At 34.6% G+C, this 18,650-nt stretch overlaps 1 protein-coding gene across 2 annotated transcripts in view; it reads right to left on the bottom strand.

Annotated features, from left to right (window-relative positions):
* The window catches only part of Ralgps2 (Ral GEF with PH domain and SH3 binding motif 2), a 128,752-nt gene that overhangs the window by 93,671 nt on the left and 16,431 nt on the right, over nucleotides 1-18,650 (bottom strand). For both annotated transcript variants that reach the window (XM_010630230.2, XM_010630231.2), the window contains exons 2-4: nucleotides 11,110-11,249; nucleotides 4,584-4,688; nucleotides 3,298-3,348 (exon numbers count right to left, since the gene is read on the bottom strand). In XM_010630230.2, coding sequence (XP_010628532.1) covers nucleotides 3,298-3,348; nucleotides 4,584-4,688; nucleotides 11,110-11,166 — 213 coding nt within the window. In that variant the 5' untranslated portion in view covers nucleotides 11,167-11,249. The remainder of the gene's footprint in view (nucleotides 1-3,297; nucleotides 3,349-4,583; nucleotides 4,689-11,109; nucleotides 11,250-18,650) is intronic.

Raw genomic sequence — 18,650 nt, 5'->3', positions numbered from 1 at the left:
TAAAAAAAAAAAAAAAAAAGGTCAAACTTTTCAGTCATAGGAATAGTCAAAGACTATGAGCCCCAGTTACATGAAAAATAGAAGAATCAACATATTGGATCATATCAAAGTAAAAAGTTTCTGTACAGTAAAGGAAACAAGCAACTGAGTGAAAAGATATCCTAAAAAATGGGAAAAAATTCTCCTAGCTACTTAGACAGAAGACTGACATCTAAAATATATAAGGAACTCAAAAAATTAAACTCCTGAAAAAAAATGGGCAACTGAAATGAACTGACACCTCACAGCAGTAGTACACACGGCCAAGAAATATACGCAAAAATGTTCAACATCATTGACCGTTACAGAAATGCAAATTAAAACAACCCTGAGATACCATCTACTCCAGAAAGAATGGTATCATCAAGAAATCAAATACTGGGCCGGGGATTTAGCTCAGTGGTTCTGCTGCCTGCCTGGCAAGCACAAGGACCTGAGTTCGATCCCCAGTTCCCGGAAAAAAAAGAAAAAAAGAAAAAGAAATCAAATACTAACAAATGCTGGCAAGGCTGCAGGGAAAAAGAAACCTTTCTATATTGTTGGTAGGAATATAAACTAGTACAACCACCATGGAGACCTGTATGGAGAGTGCTTAAAAAACTAAAAATATAAATTCCATTTAACCCAGGTATTCCCTTCTAGGTATCTTCCTCAAAGAGTTAAAAAGTCATCATACTACAGGGCTACATGTAAACTCATGTTCACAGCAGTACTGTTCATAACAGTTAAATCTTGGAAGCTGCCTATATACTCATCAAAAGATGAATGAATAAAGAAAATGTGGTATTTACACACAAGAGTACTACACTCTGCCATAAAAAAGGATAAACTTGAAACATCTATAAGAAAATGGATGTACCTTGAGACAATGTTAAGTGGAATAAATCAGATACAAAAATTTAAATATGACATAGTTTCTCTTATGTGAGAAACTCAAATTATAAGTAAAGAGAAAAATAAAAGATAAATAAGGGCCAGGGATTTAGCTCAGTGGCACCACATCTGCCTTGCAAGTACAAGGTCCAGAGTTCAATCCCCAGTACAAAAAACAAAACAAAACAAAACAAAAAACAAAATGGTTGGGGATTTAGCTCAGTGGCACTGTGCCTGCCTCTCAAGTGCAAGGTCCTGAGTTCGATCCCCAGTACCAAAAAAAGGATAAATAATAGGAAGTAAGGAGATCTTTTTCAAATGAGAAGGAAAACAGAAGATGGAGGGAGGGGGAGAGAGGAAGAGATTAAAAAAGAGGGAATTGAAGAAAAAAATGCAAGATAGTTTTTACAAAGGTAAAGGGTAAAAGAACTGGAGGAGGTAAAAAGAATGGGCGCGGAAGAGGACCAAAAAATATTTAAGATATGTATGTACATGTACAAACTCCCCAAGATAAATGTAATCATTACATACTGCAAATATGTACTGATTAAAAAAAAAGTTTAAGTTCCAACACAACCTGGGCTATGTAATGAGACACTATCTTTAAAAAAAAAATTCATTGCTTTGGTTTTGTTCAGAAACATAAAAATGCATATTTAATTTTTGACATTTAAATACAAAAACCATTTTCTATTTGTGCATTATTTATCAAATATATCTTTTTTTGGTCTACTGTTAACCCAATGGTTCTGTTTAGAAAACCCTCAATGGTATGGGAAAAAAAGAGAAAACACCAGCTTGGAGAAATGACAGGGACTCAACAGATCATTTAGGCCTATTGCTTCATTTTACACATGCCAAACCTGAAAGAAAGACATTGAGTAACTTATTTGAAAATTACATGACTAATAGCATTTATGATATATAAGATATATGTGGAGACTTGTTACAGTTATAGTATTTAAGGTCACTATAGGTTTGTACATACCACAAGATATATACTGAATTTTGTTCCTAAAAATACTAGATATGAGTCTTATGGTATTGGATTTTAAGATTATGAGGTTTCTTTTTTGGGGGGGGAACACAAAATTAGATCTCTATTCTTACTTGGAAAGAGTAGAAAAAGCATCAGTTTTTAGAATATGAATGCCAGTTTCGTTATGGCTTGTGTTCAGATATCTCCCCAAAGGCTCATGTGGTCATAGGTGGGGCTTTGTCTAGAACTCATTCATAATGCAATGCTAGGATCAAGGGGACTAGGATTAAGGGTCTTTGTCTAGAACTCATTCATAATGCAATGCTAGGATCAAGGGGACTAGGATTAAGGGTATGAGTGCTACCCACCTTAGGTAGTCTGCTTAAGATAAAAGGGGCAGAGAGACACTGCTGAGGTCCACTGCCATGAACTGTTGAACCAAGTGCCATCCCGCTTTGGAGCCAGCCAATTATGGGCTGTAATCTCTACAAACTGTGAGCTTTAACTTTGGGTGTCAGGAATTTTGTCTCAGCAATGAGAAAAGTAACTAAGACAGTTCCCAACACTTAGTTATTCACTGGGGTTTGAATACAATTTGAGTGTGTCCCCCCAACATTTCATGCTGGAAGCTTGGGCTCCACTATAATAGTATTGAGAGGTAGTTTTAACCTTTAAGATGTGAAACCCTATGGCTGTTGGGTTAGGGGAACACTATCCTAGGAAACAACTAACGTTAGTCTTAGGAGTGAGTGAGTTTCCCAAGAGGGGGTTTTTATAAAGCTGACCCATTATGCTCCCTTCAGCAGCACATATAATAAAAGTCAACCCATGTGCTTGGTCCCAGCCGTACCCAGCAATTTCCCTTTCTTTTTTCTGCCATGGGGCCCCTCACCAGAGGCCAAATAGGGCCTCTTGATCTTGTACTTACAGCCTCTAGAATCATAAATCAGGTAACCCTTTTTTCTTTATGAAGTATCCACATCAGGCATTGTTATAATACAAAATAGACAAAGACAGCTACGTACTGACAATTGTCACTGTTTTCTCATCAGTAAGAGGAGATACTACAATACCCAGGGTGTGAAAAATGATAGGAACACTAAACATACACCCCACTTACAGAAGTCCTTTTCTTTTGATTAAATACAGAAAGTTGTTCCTTGATACTTTTTCATTATAAAATTAATGAAGCCAAATCAACCAAAATGATTTATAGTCCCCTTTATGACTCAGTGATGTATAGTTATGAATACCACATCAATTTCTGAGGCCTAAAAAAAATTACATCAAAAGTTTTAATCATTTTATAATATGAAATATAATTTGATGATTCTAAAACTTCTTAATTAGGATATTATAACTGACCATTTTTTGTGTTTAAAAAGAACATTCTTAAAACTACTTACATCTGGTTGAATAGCTTTAAATACTGGGACATCCATTAGTGTTATCTGACCCTGAAATAAAAAAGTGAAAAAAATGACAATTTCTTTTCTGGAACTCTGTGATATGTGATATATTCTAAACAAAAATTAGGGGCTGGGGATAAAGCTCAGTAGGCAAGTACTTGCTTAGTATATGATCCCCAGCACTGCAAAAAACAAACAAAAAAATATTGTATCCGAAAATATTACTGAATAATCAAATTTATAAAGCCTTATAGAAAACTTTAAAAATTAGTCCTAGTACCATTAAATATACTTATTTATTATTATTTTATACCTATTTGTAAGAATTTATGAAAAATGAGGTAAAATTAGAAAACAAAAAATAAAAAACTTGGACAAAGTGGCACACAATAAATCAAAAACAAAACCAGATTGTCCAAAAAGCAGTGTCCATGTTATAAAGATTAAATTACTGCTCCTCAAATTGTAAAATAAAATCTATTATCAAGAAAAGATGTTTTCTTCTAAATTCACAAAAAGTAATGAGATTATAGCCAGGAGTGGTGGTGCACACCCGTAATCCCTAGCTAACTCAGGAAGCAGGAGCAGAAGGATCACAAATTCAAGGGCAGATCAAGCAACTTGAGACCTGGTCTCAAAACTGAAATTTTAAAAATGAGCAGCAGCACAGTGCTTGCCTACACTACAGAGTGCTGGGCTCCACCCCTGTACCACGAACACCAAAAAGTAGTGAGACGATATTAATGTAACACATTATGACTTTACATGCTATGGGCCTATCTCACTTATAGCTGTAGATATAAAACAAATATATGGAACAATTATATGACCAAGTATAATTTACTCCTTGAATGCAAGAATGGTTCCGCATCTGAAAATCAATTTATTCTATTAACAAATTAAAGAAAAATGAGAGCATAAATTAACACTCATGTCAGTTAAGAAATAAAAAGATTTTCTAAATACTCTTCATGATATTCTAATGATTCTATTTTCTGGTTTATTTTCAATTTTTAACAAAAAGAATAAAAATACTTCTCAGATATGTCAATAAAGTAGTATAGACTAATGAAAGTACTTACTATTACCAAATTGAAGATTTAACTTATAAAGCTACCCTCCAAAATTCTTACCCTACAATAATTCTTATATACCTAACCCTTTTTTATGCCATATAAATATGCGTTTTTTGAACCATCTTCTCTGCTATAAAAATCTAATTCAACTGCAACAATATGTAAATTATGTGCAAAATCTGAAGAAGGAAAAGGCAGGAAGCTTACCGCATATTCTTCCGGTGTAACCTTAAGAACATCAAACACCACCGCATCGAAGCTTTTCTTCAGTTCAGAACCTTTGTCACTTAATGATTCTGAGCTGCTACTTTTCTGTTAATTGAAAGAAAATGCAGCTATTTTAGTACTGTCTCACAGTCAATGTCACAGAAACTAGACACGCAATGTCTGGAAACTACAAACAGAGGAAGCAAAGAACAGTAGAGGAGAGACTGTAGAAAGGTGAGACCTGCTTCTTCACTGGAAGAGCATGAAAGGGTCAGACAATCTGAAATCTGACCTCAGGTTTAGAGTTCAGGCTCCTGAGTAAGTCATTTTATTGTGTTTATTTTTTTCATCCATATATTCTATCATTTCCTACAGAAATAAAACTCTCTGAATGATTCTTAAGTACAGTAAAAGAAAGTAAGGAAACATATCCATCCATGATTGTGTCACTTTAAAGATACAGATAAGCTCTGAGAAATATATTTAAACAATTATGTTACCATGTAAACATCACAGAGTACACTTAGACAAACTGTAGTAGCTACATCACTAGGAGATATAAGCTAGGAGATATATCACTAGGAGATATAATAGGTCTTGATTCTCATTTTTCCCCTTGTCCCTGCCCTCCCTTCACCCCCTCCTCCCCTCCCCATTTACAAACAGTAAGTTTTTAACTAATTTTTATTTTTTTTAAAGTTACTTTTGTAACATAAACCTAAGAGAACATTTAGAACTCCACTAATTAGTCATATAATCCACTCTTATTTATTAAGTGATTTTGTCTTTGAAGTCCAGTTGATACTGCTGTTCTTATACAATACAAATTTGTATGTTTTCCACTTTAAGTTTGAATATGCTGCTGCTACTAACAGAGTAAAAGGTAGTGTAGGGCCCTAAAAATCTTTTTCCTATTAAATTTCCACTTCATCTATGCCATGATATAAAAATACATCCTGCATCAACAGAATTCAGAGGATCATCAGTACAAGAACACTTAGAATAGTCTATTCAATGGTGCTAGGATATTAGGGTATAATAAACAGCACAACCAACCAAAGTTTCAATTATGAAAGCATACACCTGTCATCAGCTATTACATCACATTTCAGCTTTTATCATTATGTCTCACTTTTATATTACCCCCCCTTTTTAGGGGGGTACTGGGGATTGAACTTGGGGCCTTGTAATTGTGAGGCAAGTGACAGCACCACTGAGCTAAATCCTTGGCTTTCAGAATGTTTAGCTTTTTTCCTATAGTGATGACTGGAGTAAGAAATTCCAAGTTCTTTACAAACTGAAGCAGAAAATCACAAGTCCCCCAAATAAGCATACTTTATTGCACGTGTTTAATCTCTACAACCGTGACTCATTTACAGTAAGTCAACAATATTTTATATAGTGCCAATACAGAAACTTACTTATGTTTAGTATTCAAACAGATACTAGTTAAAAAGCATACACTAATACACTAACTGTCCATCACACACAGTGGACCCTGGAGTTATGGCCAGCCTCACATACAAACAACTTGGGTTACAACCAGGATTTTAGTTTTAATTTACAACTAAAGTCTTGAGTTATGACCCAAATGCCAGCCACTAGTGTGGTTGTAAGCAAAGACTCGTAATGCCAGAAAAGCATGTGTAAGCAGAAACTCTGAGTCCAAATGTGTTTGTAGATTTGATTTTGGTCAGTGCTTTATATATAATCACTACAATTACTGTTATAAAGATGGCCCCCCAAAAGCTAGAAAAGAAGCTAAGGAAGGTAAAGAAAGCAATCACCATTGAACAGAAAGAAAATGTGGAGAAATACAAAGAGTGGCATTTGTGTGAACAATATTGCTAATATGTACAGCATGTTGAAATCCACCATCTCGGCAAACTTACAGAGAAAAGATTTTTATAAGGAAGCTAGTGTTACCAAAGGAGTTACTCAAATTAATAAGTCTCAATCAATGGTGTTAGAGAAGGTAGAAAGGCTTTCATGTGAATAAACAAAAGGCACATGACAGATTATATAGCTTAAGTCTGTAATTTGTGAAAAAGCTAGGACTATAACTGCAGATCTTGTAAAAGACAATGGTTAAACGTTGCATGCCAGTAAAGGGTGATTTCACAATTTTAAAGTGAGAACTGGGGTTCATAGCATAAGTAGGCATGGTGAAACAGCCAGTGCTGATAAATGGGCTGCTGAAAATTACATACAATACTTTGAAACCATGGCACAGAGAAATATAGCTTTTGCTCTAAACGAGATTTCAACTGTGATGAAAGTGGCCTTTCCTGGGAAGAAAATGCCCAAGAAAACACATATTACCCAGAAAGAGAAGAAAATGACACACCACAAGTCTATGAAGGATAGACTAACTTTACTGCTATTTGCCAATGCAAGTGGTGACTTCAAGATAAAGCCTCTCTTGATTTATAACTCTGAGACTCCTAGAGTACTCAGAAAACATAAAATCATGAAGAATAGGCTAGGCGTCATGTGGAGATCTAACACAAAAGTTTGGGTAACAAGAGTACTTTTTGAGTGGATCAGGGAGGCTTTCATCCTACTGTTAAGAAATATCTAGAGGACAACAGTTTACCCCTCAAGGCTCTCCTCATCATGGACAATGCTCCTGCTCACCCACACTATTTGAAATAAGAATTGGCTGAAGAATTCCCATGGATCTCAATCCAGTTCCTTCTACCTAACAAATTCCTCTACTACAGCCTATGGATCAGCAGGTTATAGCAAACTTTAAGAAACTATACACCAAGGAACTAGTCCCAAATAAAAATTTAATCCTTAAAGAGTTCTGGAAGGCTGCCTGCCTTGCAAGCACAAGGTCCTGAGTTCAATCTAGGGGTAAAAAAAAAAAAAAAAAAAAAAAAAAAAAAAAGTTCTGGAAGGAATATTATGGCATCCTTTCCTGTACAGGGCTGAGAAATTCTGGGCCAATGTCTCTCTAAGGATTCTGAGATCTTCCTGGAAGAAAGTGTAGCCTAAAATTATATAGAAGAAAGAGACTTTGAAGGCTGTCTAAGGAGGCTAAGCCTTCAATTGACCTTGGGGCTAATGACATTTGTCACTATAGCAGAATCCATAGGCTTGCAGGTAGACAGTGGTGATGCTGAGGAACTGGTGGAGGAACACTCAGAGGAACTATCTAGAAAAGAACTTCAGAAACTTCCGGCTGACCAACAGAGAATGGCAGACAAAGAGCTTTCTGAAGAGGAGGGGAATATCAACAATCAGTGCACAGTAAAGTTACTCTTCTGAAATAAAGGAAATCCTGAAAAAATGGATCCTGAAAATATTTGTAGAGAACACTCACGTAGACAGAGAAAAAGTCAATCATTGCATTCACTCGATTAATGATAATGTCATGTCATACTACAGAACAGTGTTAAAGAAAAGACAGAAACAGACAACTAGTGAGTTTTTAGCTCCGAAAAGGTGAACTAGAACCACGTTCTAGTGGGCTATAGACACTCCCAAGGACAAAAAGGACATGAGAGCCAGATTCCTGATATTCTTATGGAAGGGGACTCTCATTCCAAATAACAACCTTCCATTTCATCTTCCCTTCCTATGAGCCAAAATGTCAACTAGCAATGGTGAGTACAGTATGAAATTGTTGTTTCTGGTGAACTAGGCACATTTTATAATTTTTGGTGAATACACCAGGAAAATTATTGGTGCTTCTGGTAAATTACACATATTATACAACCCTTTTTATTATGAAAAAGTCAATTCAGGGGTAAGTTAGGAAGTTTAGAATGCATTATGGTTATTTCCATTATTTCACATGCGAAAAATAGTCTTGACTTACAATCAACCAGCCCTTGGTAACAAATTGAATTTGTAAGTCAAGGGTACACTCTGTGTGTATCAGACAAATACATTCATTTCTATGTAAAATTGGTATTTTTCTTCAGTTTTTAAACTAATTTAAGTTAGCTAACAACTTCGCTTTTCCAAGAGTAAACTCTTCCTTCTTTTCCTTCTCACCAACTAACTGCAGAGGGTTAAAAATTATTAGTGATGCATTTAAATATGTTTCCCCCATATAATAATAAAGTGGAAATGACAAGATGGTAATCAGTGCTTACTCATAATGTCCAACAAGAGAACAGCAGTAATTTTTCAAGGCAAGTCTCAAAAGTTACTGATAATTGGGCTGGAGGTACAGTTCTGTGTGAGATGTTGGGTTCAATCCCCAGCACTACCAAACCAAACCAAACCCACAATAAGAAAACCCTACTTACACTTCTAAATGTTTGGAAGTGTGTTCAGTGTAATTTTCTTATTATTTAGCACAGGCTAAATATCAAAGATACTGAAAAAAAGTTAACTGATCCAGATCAAGTATTTTTTCCATTCTGTAAACTTATTTACCTTTATGCAAAATTTGCATTCTGATATATTAATAGAACTATATCTTAAAAGAAAGTGGGAAATATATTTTAAATTTTATGTTCTTGCTGTAGAAAAACTATTTAAAAGGCAGACCTTTTCATCCTTACTTTTCACATTGAACTGTATTATTCTGAAGTCTGACAGAATTCATTTTTAACAAAGTCAACAGAATTTTTTATACATGTGATATATTTGGTACATATTTAAGTACTGCTTCCTAAATTATCAGAATAGGTGTTAAACACTTGGGATACTCAGTTACAAATATATTACTATACACATACATACATACAACATATTCTAGATATATGGCTATAATATACCAGTCCATATAAACACACACACAAAATATAATCTCTGTCAAGGAAGAAAAAAATATATGCATAAATTTATGCAAAAATACAAGTTTATTTGTTTAGGGGATTAAAAAGACTGTTAAAAGTGCAACACTTGAACTACATTATGAAAGACAAAATTTTCTTGTATGCAGTGACAAGAAGAGGTACATTAAAAAGGGAAGAAAAATTCCAATGGAAAAACTGATTACAGGTAAAGTTTTAACAGAAGTTTATATAAAACATTAGGAAAATGCAGTATTTTTCAACAGAACATAAGATTTATTATTAGCAGGAATTAAATCCAGGAGAAAGAAAACTTGAGATAAAAACTTCAAAGAAAGGCATGAAGGGTGTTTGAATTTAATTACTAAGTAATAAGGGATAATAACAGGTATGATGGCACACTTGTAATCCCAGCACTCAAGAGGCTGAAGCAAGGAGGACAGCCTTGAGTTCAAGGCCAGCTGTACAGTGAGTTCAAGCCTGAGCTACATAGCAAGACCTTGTGTCAAAAACCAAATCAAAAGAAAAAAAGCACACATTGTTGGCTTTGGGACAAGATAAAGTTTACGAGCTGTACTGAAGATCATTAATGACAGATTTGCGTCACATGGACCAGAAACAACAGAGATTATAGGACCAAACTAAAAGGTCATTGCAATAACCTAGACAAGAAATACTAAATGATAAGACACACAGACAGACAGACAGACAGACTAAATGACCTAACTAGGATGGCTGTAGTAGAAATAAGGGCACAAGGCTAGAGATAGTGTGGTGAATAGCTGGCTCCGGCTGCCAAAGATCTCTATCTCTGTGTATTTCTTTCTGCCCTGGTGCAATTCTCTCCCTTCCATGTGTGTTGGATTTATGCTTTGTTTCTACTGAACAGAACATGGTAAAAGTGATGGGATGTCATTTCCATTTTATATTACATAGACTGTAATTTCTGCCTTGTGGGCAGACTTGGCTATGATGAGAAGATGGTTCTGGTGGGCAAAGGAGAAGAGAATAAACCAAAAAAATCTAAAAGTTTAAATTTAGATGCTATGAACATGTACTATTATTACTGGGAGTAAAAAAAAGCACTGGACTATTAAAGGTTATTAACAACCTTTGAGATCAAGGGGTTAAGGCACTGAACAGTCATAAACATTATTCTGCAATAAAGTAAGAAAAAATAAAAAATAGGAGACAGATGCTGAAACTATTAAGGAAAGTACTCCAGATGTGTGGACAAAGCAAAAAAGAAAAAAGTGAAGCAAAAAACAAAACAAAACAAAAAAGCAATATATTAGATAGGCAAGCACCTAATTCAGTATTTACCTCCATTTTATAGTCTAAGCTACATTAGCCAGATTAGTCTTTCCAGTATTCCAGCCTGTCAGTACTTTGATCTCAATCAACAGGCTTGAAACCAAGGGATCTTGACTTAGTGATTCCAAATAAAAGAAATTTTCTTTGCCTCACTTATACTATTGCCTTTAAGGTTCATGTAATTTAAAAACACCCTGAAAAAATTCTGCTTCCTTTAAAACTAAACCCAAGAAAGGAGTTTCAAATAAGCATTATTAGTCATTTTTCAAGTAAATAAGGATTAAATGTTTCTAAGATGCACAATGAACATGTAAATGGCAAAACAAAGTTTAAAAAAAAATCTTTAAAAATGTGTACTTTTTCTCATATTCTGCTTTTGAAATATGATAGTCCATAATGCTTGAAAAATGAGAAAGCCAAGTAAGAAACATTATAGCTAAGATCTGTAAGTGTCTTACCTCAGAAGCAGTAGCTGGGATATTAACATTGCTTGCCTGTCCGTTCATTAGGTCCATGCTTCCCTCATCAGTCCCTGACCCTATGTCAGCAGCAACAGAGGACTGATTACTTCATGTCCAGGGCCACAGATACATTATTTCTATTAAAAAAAATACACAAAAGTTAAAATGGTGTTTTCCTTGAAGTTTAAAAAAACAAATCTGTGTCTACCACCATGCTAAGACGTAAAATATTACAACTTTGTTAAACTATTTCTATTTCAGCTAAACTAAATCCAGACTGAAGACAATCTCTTCTCAAATGATGAGGAACATTGAATGGGCAGTGCAGTGGACCCTCAAGTTACAACTGGCCCGACATAAGAACAATTTGGGTTAATTAGATTAATGGAAGAGTCATCTGCTTCTTGTTATATACAGCATGTACCCAGGTAAATATCCAGATCTCAGCTGTACTGACTTACAACCAGTTTGAATTACAACCAGCTTCTGGGAGCTGATCAAGTTCGTAAGTCAAGGGTCCATTGTACTGAATAATTGTTATACTCTTCCTGAGAAGTAAAAGCATTATTTTCACTGATTGAGTGAATATTTTGAGAAAAAAATTAACTATGTAACTTTTTTAGTTTCGTAAAAAGTATAAAAACTATGCAACAAAGTAACACATGCCATGATAAATTTTTGGAGAGCCAAATGACACTTCTAAATCAACAATACTGAATAAGCTTATTGCTAGTGATCTGTTTAAGGTATGCAGATACTTAAAATATCACAATGTATGCTAATTTGTATAGGGCTTTAAAGTTTATTAATATTCTCACCATGATCTCATTGATTTTCATAATTACTAATAATATTAATTGGGAAAGATATTTTAAAACAAAATATAATAATGCTATTATTATTCCCATATAATACAAGAAATAGAACCTCTGGTAGGTAAGTGAGGAACTAAAAACAAGACTCAAACCATCTAAATTCTAGTCAAATATTCTTTCTATAACATCGTATGTCATCTGATAAAAAAAATACAGTGAATGCTGTGGCCAGGTACTATCTAACCAGAATCAAGGTATCAATACAGGAGGTGGTCCACTGAACTTTAGTACCGATGTGTGACAAATTTCAACTTGTTTAGTTCAGTCACTGTGTTGCGAGCTACAACTGAGAGAAGTTGTATTTTAAAGTGTGTGTAACTCATGGGTCACAAGTAAGAACATGAAATTTAATAAGCTTTATTGGAGTTTCCTGATCACATCTCTTCCAATTCCAGCTCCCCGCACCCCCACACACCAGGAATCAAACTCAGGGACTCATGCTTGCCAGGAAGACGCTGTGCTGCTAAGCTACATTCCTGGCCCAAATTGCAGCTTTTTTCTTTTTGGTACCGAAGATCGAACTTGGGACCTTGTGCTCGGGAGGCAGGCAGCAGAACCACTGAGCTAAATCCCTGGCCCCAAATTCCAGCTTAAGACTATATTTTTTAACCTTAATGAAACTGTGTGAACTGAGTTTGCAACCAGGAATACTATAACGAACTGTAATTATAGGGCTTATTATTTTTTTTTTAGGGTTTATTATTTAAGCAACAATGTGCACAGAAAACAGCCTAAGAACAGGTAAATGGTTTTATCCTCCATTATGATACCACGTCACACATCACTTTTATTTATTTATTTATTTTTCTTTTTGGTACTGGGGATCGAACCTAGGCCCTTGCAAGGCAGGCGGAGGAACCACTGAGCCAAACCCCCAGCCCATGCATCACTTTTAGTTCAGAAATTTCTATCAAATCAAAACATGGTATGTCCCAATTGAGCTCATTTACCAGATATAGCACCACACAACATCCAGCATCCAGCTCTCCCCATAGTCAAAATGACCACGGAAAAGCAAACATTTTTAATTGACTCCGGACATTGAGGCAGCCAGTCACAATAGCACAACTAAAGATACTCACAAAAGGGGACTTCCAGAACTGTCTCAGAAAGTGGCAAGAATCATGTGATAATTGTGTTCAAAGCAAGAGGAAGTATTTGAGAGGAGATTAATGGTAATAGGTCTTTTACTGTAATTTAAAAAAAATTAAAGTTATTCACCATATTTTTATGCCTATTTCTTCCCACTTTACTGGATGTAAGAATATTCAGTTTTAATCTTTGCCTAACTTGCCATAAGTATTAAAAAAAGGTAACTTCATCTCTTTCTAAAACAACTTCTCTTTAAAAGGTGGCAGGGGATGACTTTACGGTCCATTTTGACTTTAAAATTTTGATACTGCTTCTCATAAAAGAAATGCTATCTCTATAAATTAGGAATTCTACATTATACTAACTGTAAAAACTGAGTTTGAGATATCAGTATCAGTAATTCCTCTCATGCTGTTTCTTTTCTCTGTAGAAGCAAAGTAGTTCAGTGATTTAAAAGCAGACTCTAGAAGATTGCCTAGAGTTAAGCTCAAGAAACTTGAATTTTTCTGTCCTATTTCCAGACTTATAAAGCAGGTATAATACTAAGTGCCTTCTTAACACAGTTATGGTGGGGAGAAATGAGCTAATATACACACACACAAGTATTCAAACAGTACTGGGACATGATTAAGAGTACTATTATGGGGCCGAGGATTTAGCTCAGTGGTTTTGGCACCTGCCTTGCAAGCACAAGGACCTGAATTCAAACTCTGGTGCAAAAAAAAAAGGCACTATTATTTATTGTGATGTGGTGAAGAGACAGATTTTGTTACTGACTACTTAATCTTAGTGAACTTTAAATTCATTGGAGCCTTCTCAAAAGGAGGAAAGACAAAAAATCTTCGAAATGTAGCTCTAGGAAACACATGCTGTTATCACTAAAATCCTAATTATAAATGAAATGACTAAGAATGCCCCAAACCTGTTCCCTAGATGCTCAAGGATTTGAAATGCTTAAAAGTTATGATGGCAACTTTCAGTTATATCTTTAATTTATCTTCATTTCTTCCTAATCACCTGTGCTAGAAATTTTAAGGTAAAAAAATATATTTGAAGTAAAAGGATTTCAAAACCACTAGAATCCATTTAGAAAATTTATGTGAAAACGAATAAAGCACGGATATACCATAATTCCATCCAATACGTACTATCTCATTCTATTAGCTTATCTTTATGACACTACTATTAAAGATAAACTTGTATTTACACTTCTGTACAACTTTTTTATACTGCTGTAATTTTGTTTTTACACTGCTATAATTTCGTTTGTTTTCAGACAGGGTCTCACTATTACTTACGGGCTGGCCTTAAACTATGTAGTCCAGCTTGGCCTTGAACTAGTAGCAATTTTCCTGCCTCAGCTTCTGGAGTACTGGGAGATAATTCTAATTTTGACAATATCAGCCAGTTTTCAATGGAAGTTTTTGTTGTTGTTTTTAAAAATCAATATCTATTTTCTTTTCATTGAACAGGAATTTTTAACATATTACAGCTTTTCAGTGTTATTCTGTGATTTACTTTATCAGACTGTAAAATTGCCTTACCCATAGATTATCCACAAATTTAAAAAACTCCTGTGTTATTTTCAGTTAGAGGTTGTTGTCTATTGACTTATCTGAGAGAAAAAACAATGATCTCTGGGATTTGTTATAGAAGGGGGAAATAATATATTTCTGGTGATAAATTGTTTTTTTTTTTTCCATTAAGTTTATTGGTACATTTTGGGTGCACAACACAGTTACATTCATCATTGGGATTTGGATCTTGCGAAGGAATGTTTTGAAATCATTTCATTTCATTCCATATCGTATGCATAGACTAGGTATGACATGAATTCATAAATCAAGACTGCCCCCTAGTGTGAAGAAAAATATTTCAATTTTAATTATGAAAAGAATTTTATTTTTAACCCACTCTACATATTAAATATATAAATGTTATTACTATCGTTTACTGAAAATGAGGCAATAAAAGTTAGGAATAACATTAATACACTTCTATAATAAAAAAAAATCAAGGATCTTTTAAACAACCGTTCAAATATTCCACAAAGAGGTCATATTAAAATCCATTTTGTACAAACACAGCAAAACATAACCTTAAGAAAACATTCCTATAACTACCAGTAAATGTACTACAATCATAATAGCATTTAATATGAATTATAAGAGGTTCATATAGTATAAAAACATTACAAGTCCTGAGAGACATGAGTTTATTCTTTAGTGTCTCAAGATAATGATAAATATATGCTTTAACAGTTTATTTACTTTTCCTCATGCTATAAATGGCACAATCATTCATAATGACTACCAACACCACAAGAGCTTTATTATTAAATTCTCTGGTTTCTACTTACTCTTTTCAACTTCCAAAGATAGATAACTTACTCTAGCTGTCTCTTGAATTTAAATCCAAAAACAGGTATTTTGGTTCTTGCCAAGCAATATATTCCCCCAAACAGGAAATCTTGATCTAGTTCCTTGTCAGGGTTCACAGAACTCAATTATCAGAGTGTAGGTACATACAGCATCCTAACTGCTCACCTTCTCAATGGTATTCCCCAGAAGAAAATCAATTCTTTTAAAATAAATGAATAAAGATTTAAAGTTAAGGCAACAATGCCTCGCTAATTAACCTGATTTCACAGTACCTGTTGCATATTCTTTTTCAAAATAATTTATCATCACAATTATGCTAATTTTTAAAAACATAAAACATACTTTTAAAAAACATACTCTAGTTTTAAAAAACATACTCAGAGTTAAGCGAAACTGCTTACTATAAGGAAATTGGTAATACAATGCAATTTTCTTTGGAACATTTGGAACAATACAGAATTGACATATGCTCCCGGCCTGGAAACTCATCTTATCAAAACTTTGGATAGCTGGGCATCATGGTGTATGACTGTAATCCCTGCACTCTGGGAGGGCGGCAAGTTTGAGCCCAGCCTGGGTAACAAAGTGCTTTAGCAAGACCTCTCACAATAAAAAAATAAAAAGAACTAGAGCCATAGCTTGTTTACTCACCAAGGCTCTGGGTTCAGTTTCCAGTACCACCAAAAGAAAAAAAATATCAGGAGAGGGATGCAAGCTTAGTAGTAGGGTGTCTGTGTAGCATGTGCAAGGCCTTACATTAGATTTCATGCAGTTAGCACTACCCCACCACCACTAACCACTACTAAAGTGGGTGGTGGTTGAGTCAGAGCGGGTAGGCACAGTGGCATGCACCTTAGTCCTAGATACTTGGGAGTCTGAGGCAGGACTATTTAAGGCTAATTCAAACCCAACCTGAACAACACAGCAAAACCCATCTCAAAAAATGTAGTTGGGAATGATGGTGCATGCCTGTAATCATAGCACAGAGGCTGAGGAAGGAAGAGGAAGGAAGCATCAGAAATGTGAGCCCAGCCTAGGTAATTTAGTGAGATGATGTTTCAAAACATAAAGGACTTAGGAATGTTATTTAGTACAAAGGTCCTGCTGTGCTCCATCCCCAGTACAGCAAAGCACTTTTTAAATAAATAAATAAAAAATAAATATTCAATGGACCATTTTAAAAGAAACGCAAGTCAGGTTCAGTAAAAGAAACTGTATCTTTTCATAATATTCTTGTACAGTTTCAAGAGAAAAAAATACAACAGGGTAAAATTATCACACCACAACTGCAATCTTAATATTTTTTAAAAGTTACTACAGAATTAATTTTCCTTTAATGTTTCTTTTTATATAAAAATTGAAGATATATTTTATGTGATACTCATTAAAAGATCAAACGTAAATGCCTATGTCATGGAATTAAGGAAAACTCACTTTCAGCTTGTCTGACAGCTAAAATTAGATTGCCTTATTTTTTTAATCTAAAAAAAATTAGAGATTAGTCCCAAATTCCCCAGTACTGTTTCAGTACTTATTTCAGGAATTAGTCATCAAAATGTTGATGAGTAATAAAATATTTTGGTTTTGATATAACCGATATTGAATTATTCTGACAAAAAGTTTAATGAAATTGCAGTTACCTCTTGAAATCACTAAATGAAGTTATGTTTTCTATCTGCCAACCATACAAGGCTCAATATATTAAGACCTACTTTAGAAAAGAAGGTTGTGATGTACATCTGGGGTTATAAAGGGTTGGTTCTTGTCAGAATTCTATCCTTGTATTTGCACTGCTTGTTAGTTTTCCTTAATGATCTTTTGAGTTCCTTGATGTTAAAGACCCATGATTAAGAACAATACAATAAAAAGCCCTCCACCCCCCAGCTCTTGATGGAGCGAGAGGATTGCAGACAGCCGGCTGGCCCTAGGGGACAAGTATGGCAGCCTTGCTTTGCATCCCTGCCCCTCTTCTGCATCTGGGTCATCATGAAGGGCGCCTCAAGTGCCTAGCATCAGCCAAGAGGTGAGGGTGCTCATGGACCAGGCCATGGAGCTCTTTGTTCAATATCTACCTACTTAGTCCTACAGCCATGGCAGTGGTGAAGAACACTTAAGATCCTATTCAAAATGCTTGGAAAAAGAAGTGGTTCAGATTTCAGTTTAGGTAGGGCAACTTAAGTTTCAAATTTTGGAGCACTTCAGATTTTCTGATTAGGGGTACTTAACCTATACAGATTAACCATAAATGATACATTATTTTGTTAATCTATTCAAAAGTACATCACGTAAAATTATCCCTAGTTCTTTAAAATAAAGATCATTAACCCTTAGAACTAAAAAATATTAAGCCATACTTAATTCTTAATCATAAGATAGCAGGAATTTTTCAAACAGCAATTCATATGAGTAAAAAAAAAAAAATCCTGAAACTGAAAGGGGGGGAAAAAAAGTAAGTTCTGGAAAAGCAATCACTGTAAACCAACCACAATGTCAGGCTTAGCAATTTCACACCCCACTTCAGTTGTAAGAAACAAAACAAAATAAAATAAAAAACCCTTCGTAATATTTAAATTAGTGTAAATATATTCATGCAAAACGACTAAATCATTCCCCAGCTAACTTTACTAGATCAATTACCAAATTACAGTTTTAAGTGAAAACATTTATATTTTCCAGACATACATTTATTTCTAAGTATTTTAGGCACATATTCAAGATGTAAGAGAAAGGTAATTTTCAAAACAAATACTCTAAATTAGAAGATGATAAAGACAGCAAAAAAACACTATTACCTTTATATAACTATCTTGACACCCCTACTCAATTAGAATGCATAACATTACAATGAACAAAACTGGCACATTTATACTTGTGGAGCTGGGGATGCACTCAGTGGTAGAGCACTTGCTTAGCACACGTGCAGCCCTGGGTTCAATCCCCAGCACCACCCCCCCCAAATATATATATATAAAATTAAATATTTTTTTCAAAGTATAAAGAAAAGCTGAAAAGTAATATTACTTTATTCACTGGAATTAAAACTGTTTCATCTTAAGTGAATAAAAAAGATTCCACACATAGGTCTTTACAGATACCATTCTGTTGTACTATTTTAAACCAGCCTACATCTAGACAGGCTATATTTCCATATTCTTAAGCAGCCTGGAACTGAAGGGCCTGTAGAAAGACT

The sequence above is a fragment of the Fukomys damarensis genome, unplaced genomic scaffold, assembly GCF_012274545.1.
Source record: "Fukomys damarensis isolate Sample0158 unplaced genomic scaffold, DMR_v1.0_HiC HiC_scaffold_11, whole genome shotgun sequence".
Classification (NCBI taxonomy): domain Eukaryota; kingdom Metazoa; phylum Chordata; class Mammalia; order Rodentia; family Bathyergidae; genus Fukomys; species Fukomys damarensis.
This window is presented reverse-complemented; position numbering and strand designations above follow the sequence as displayed.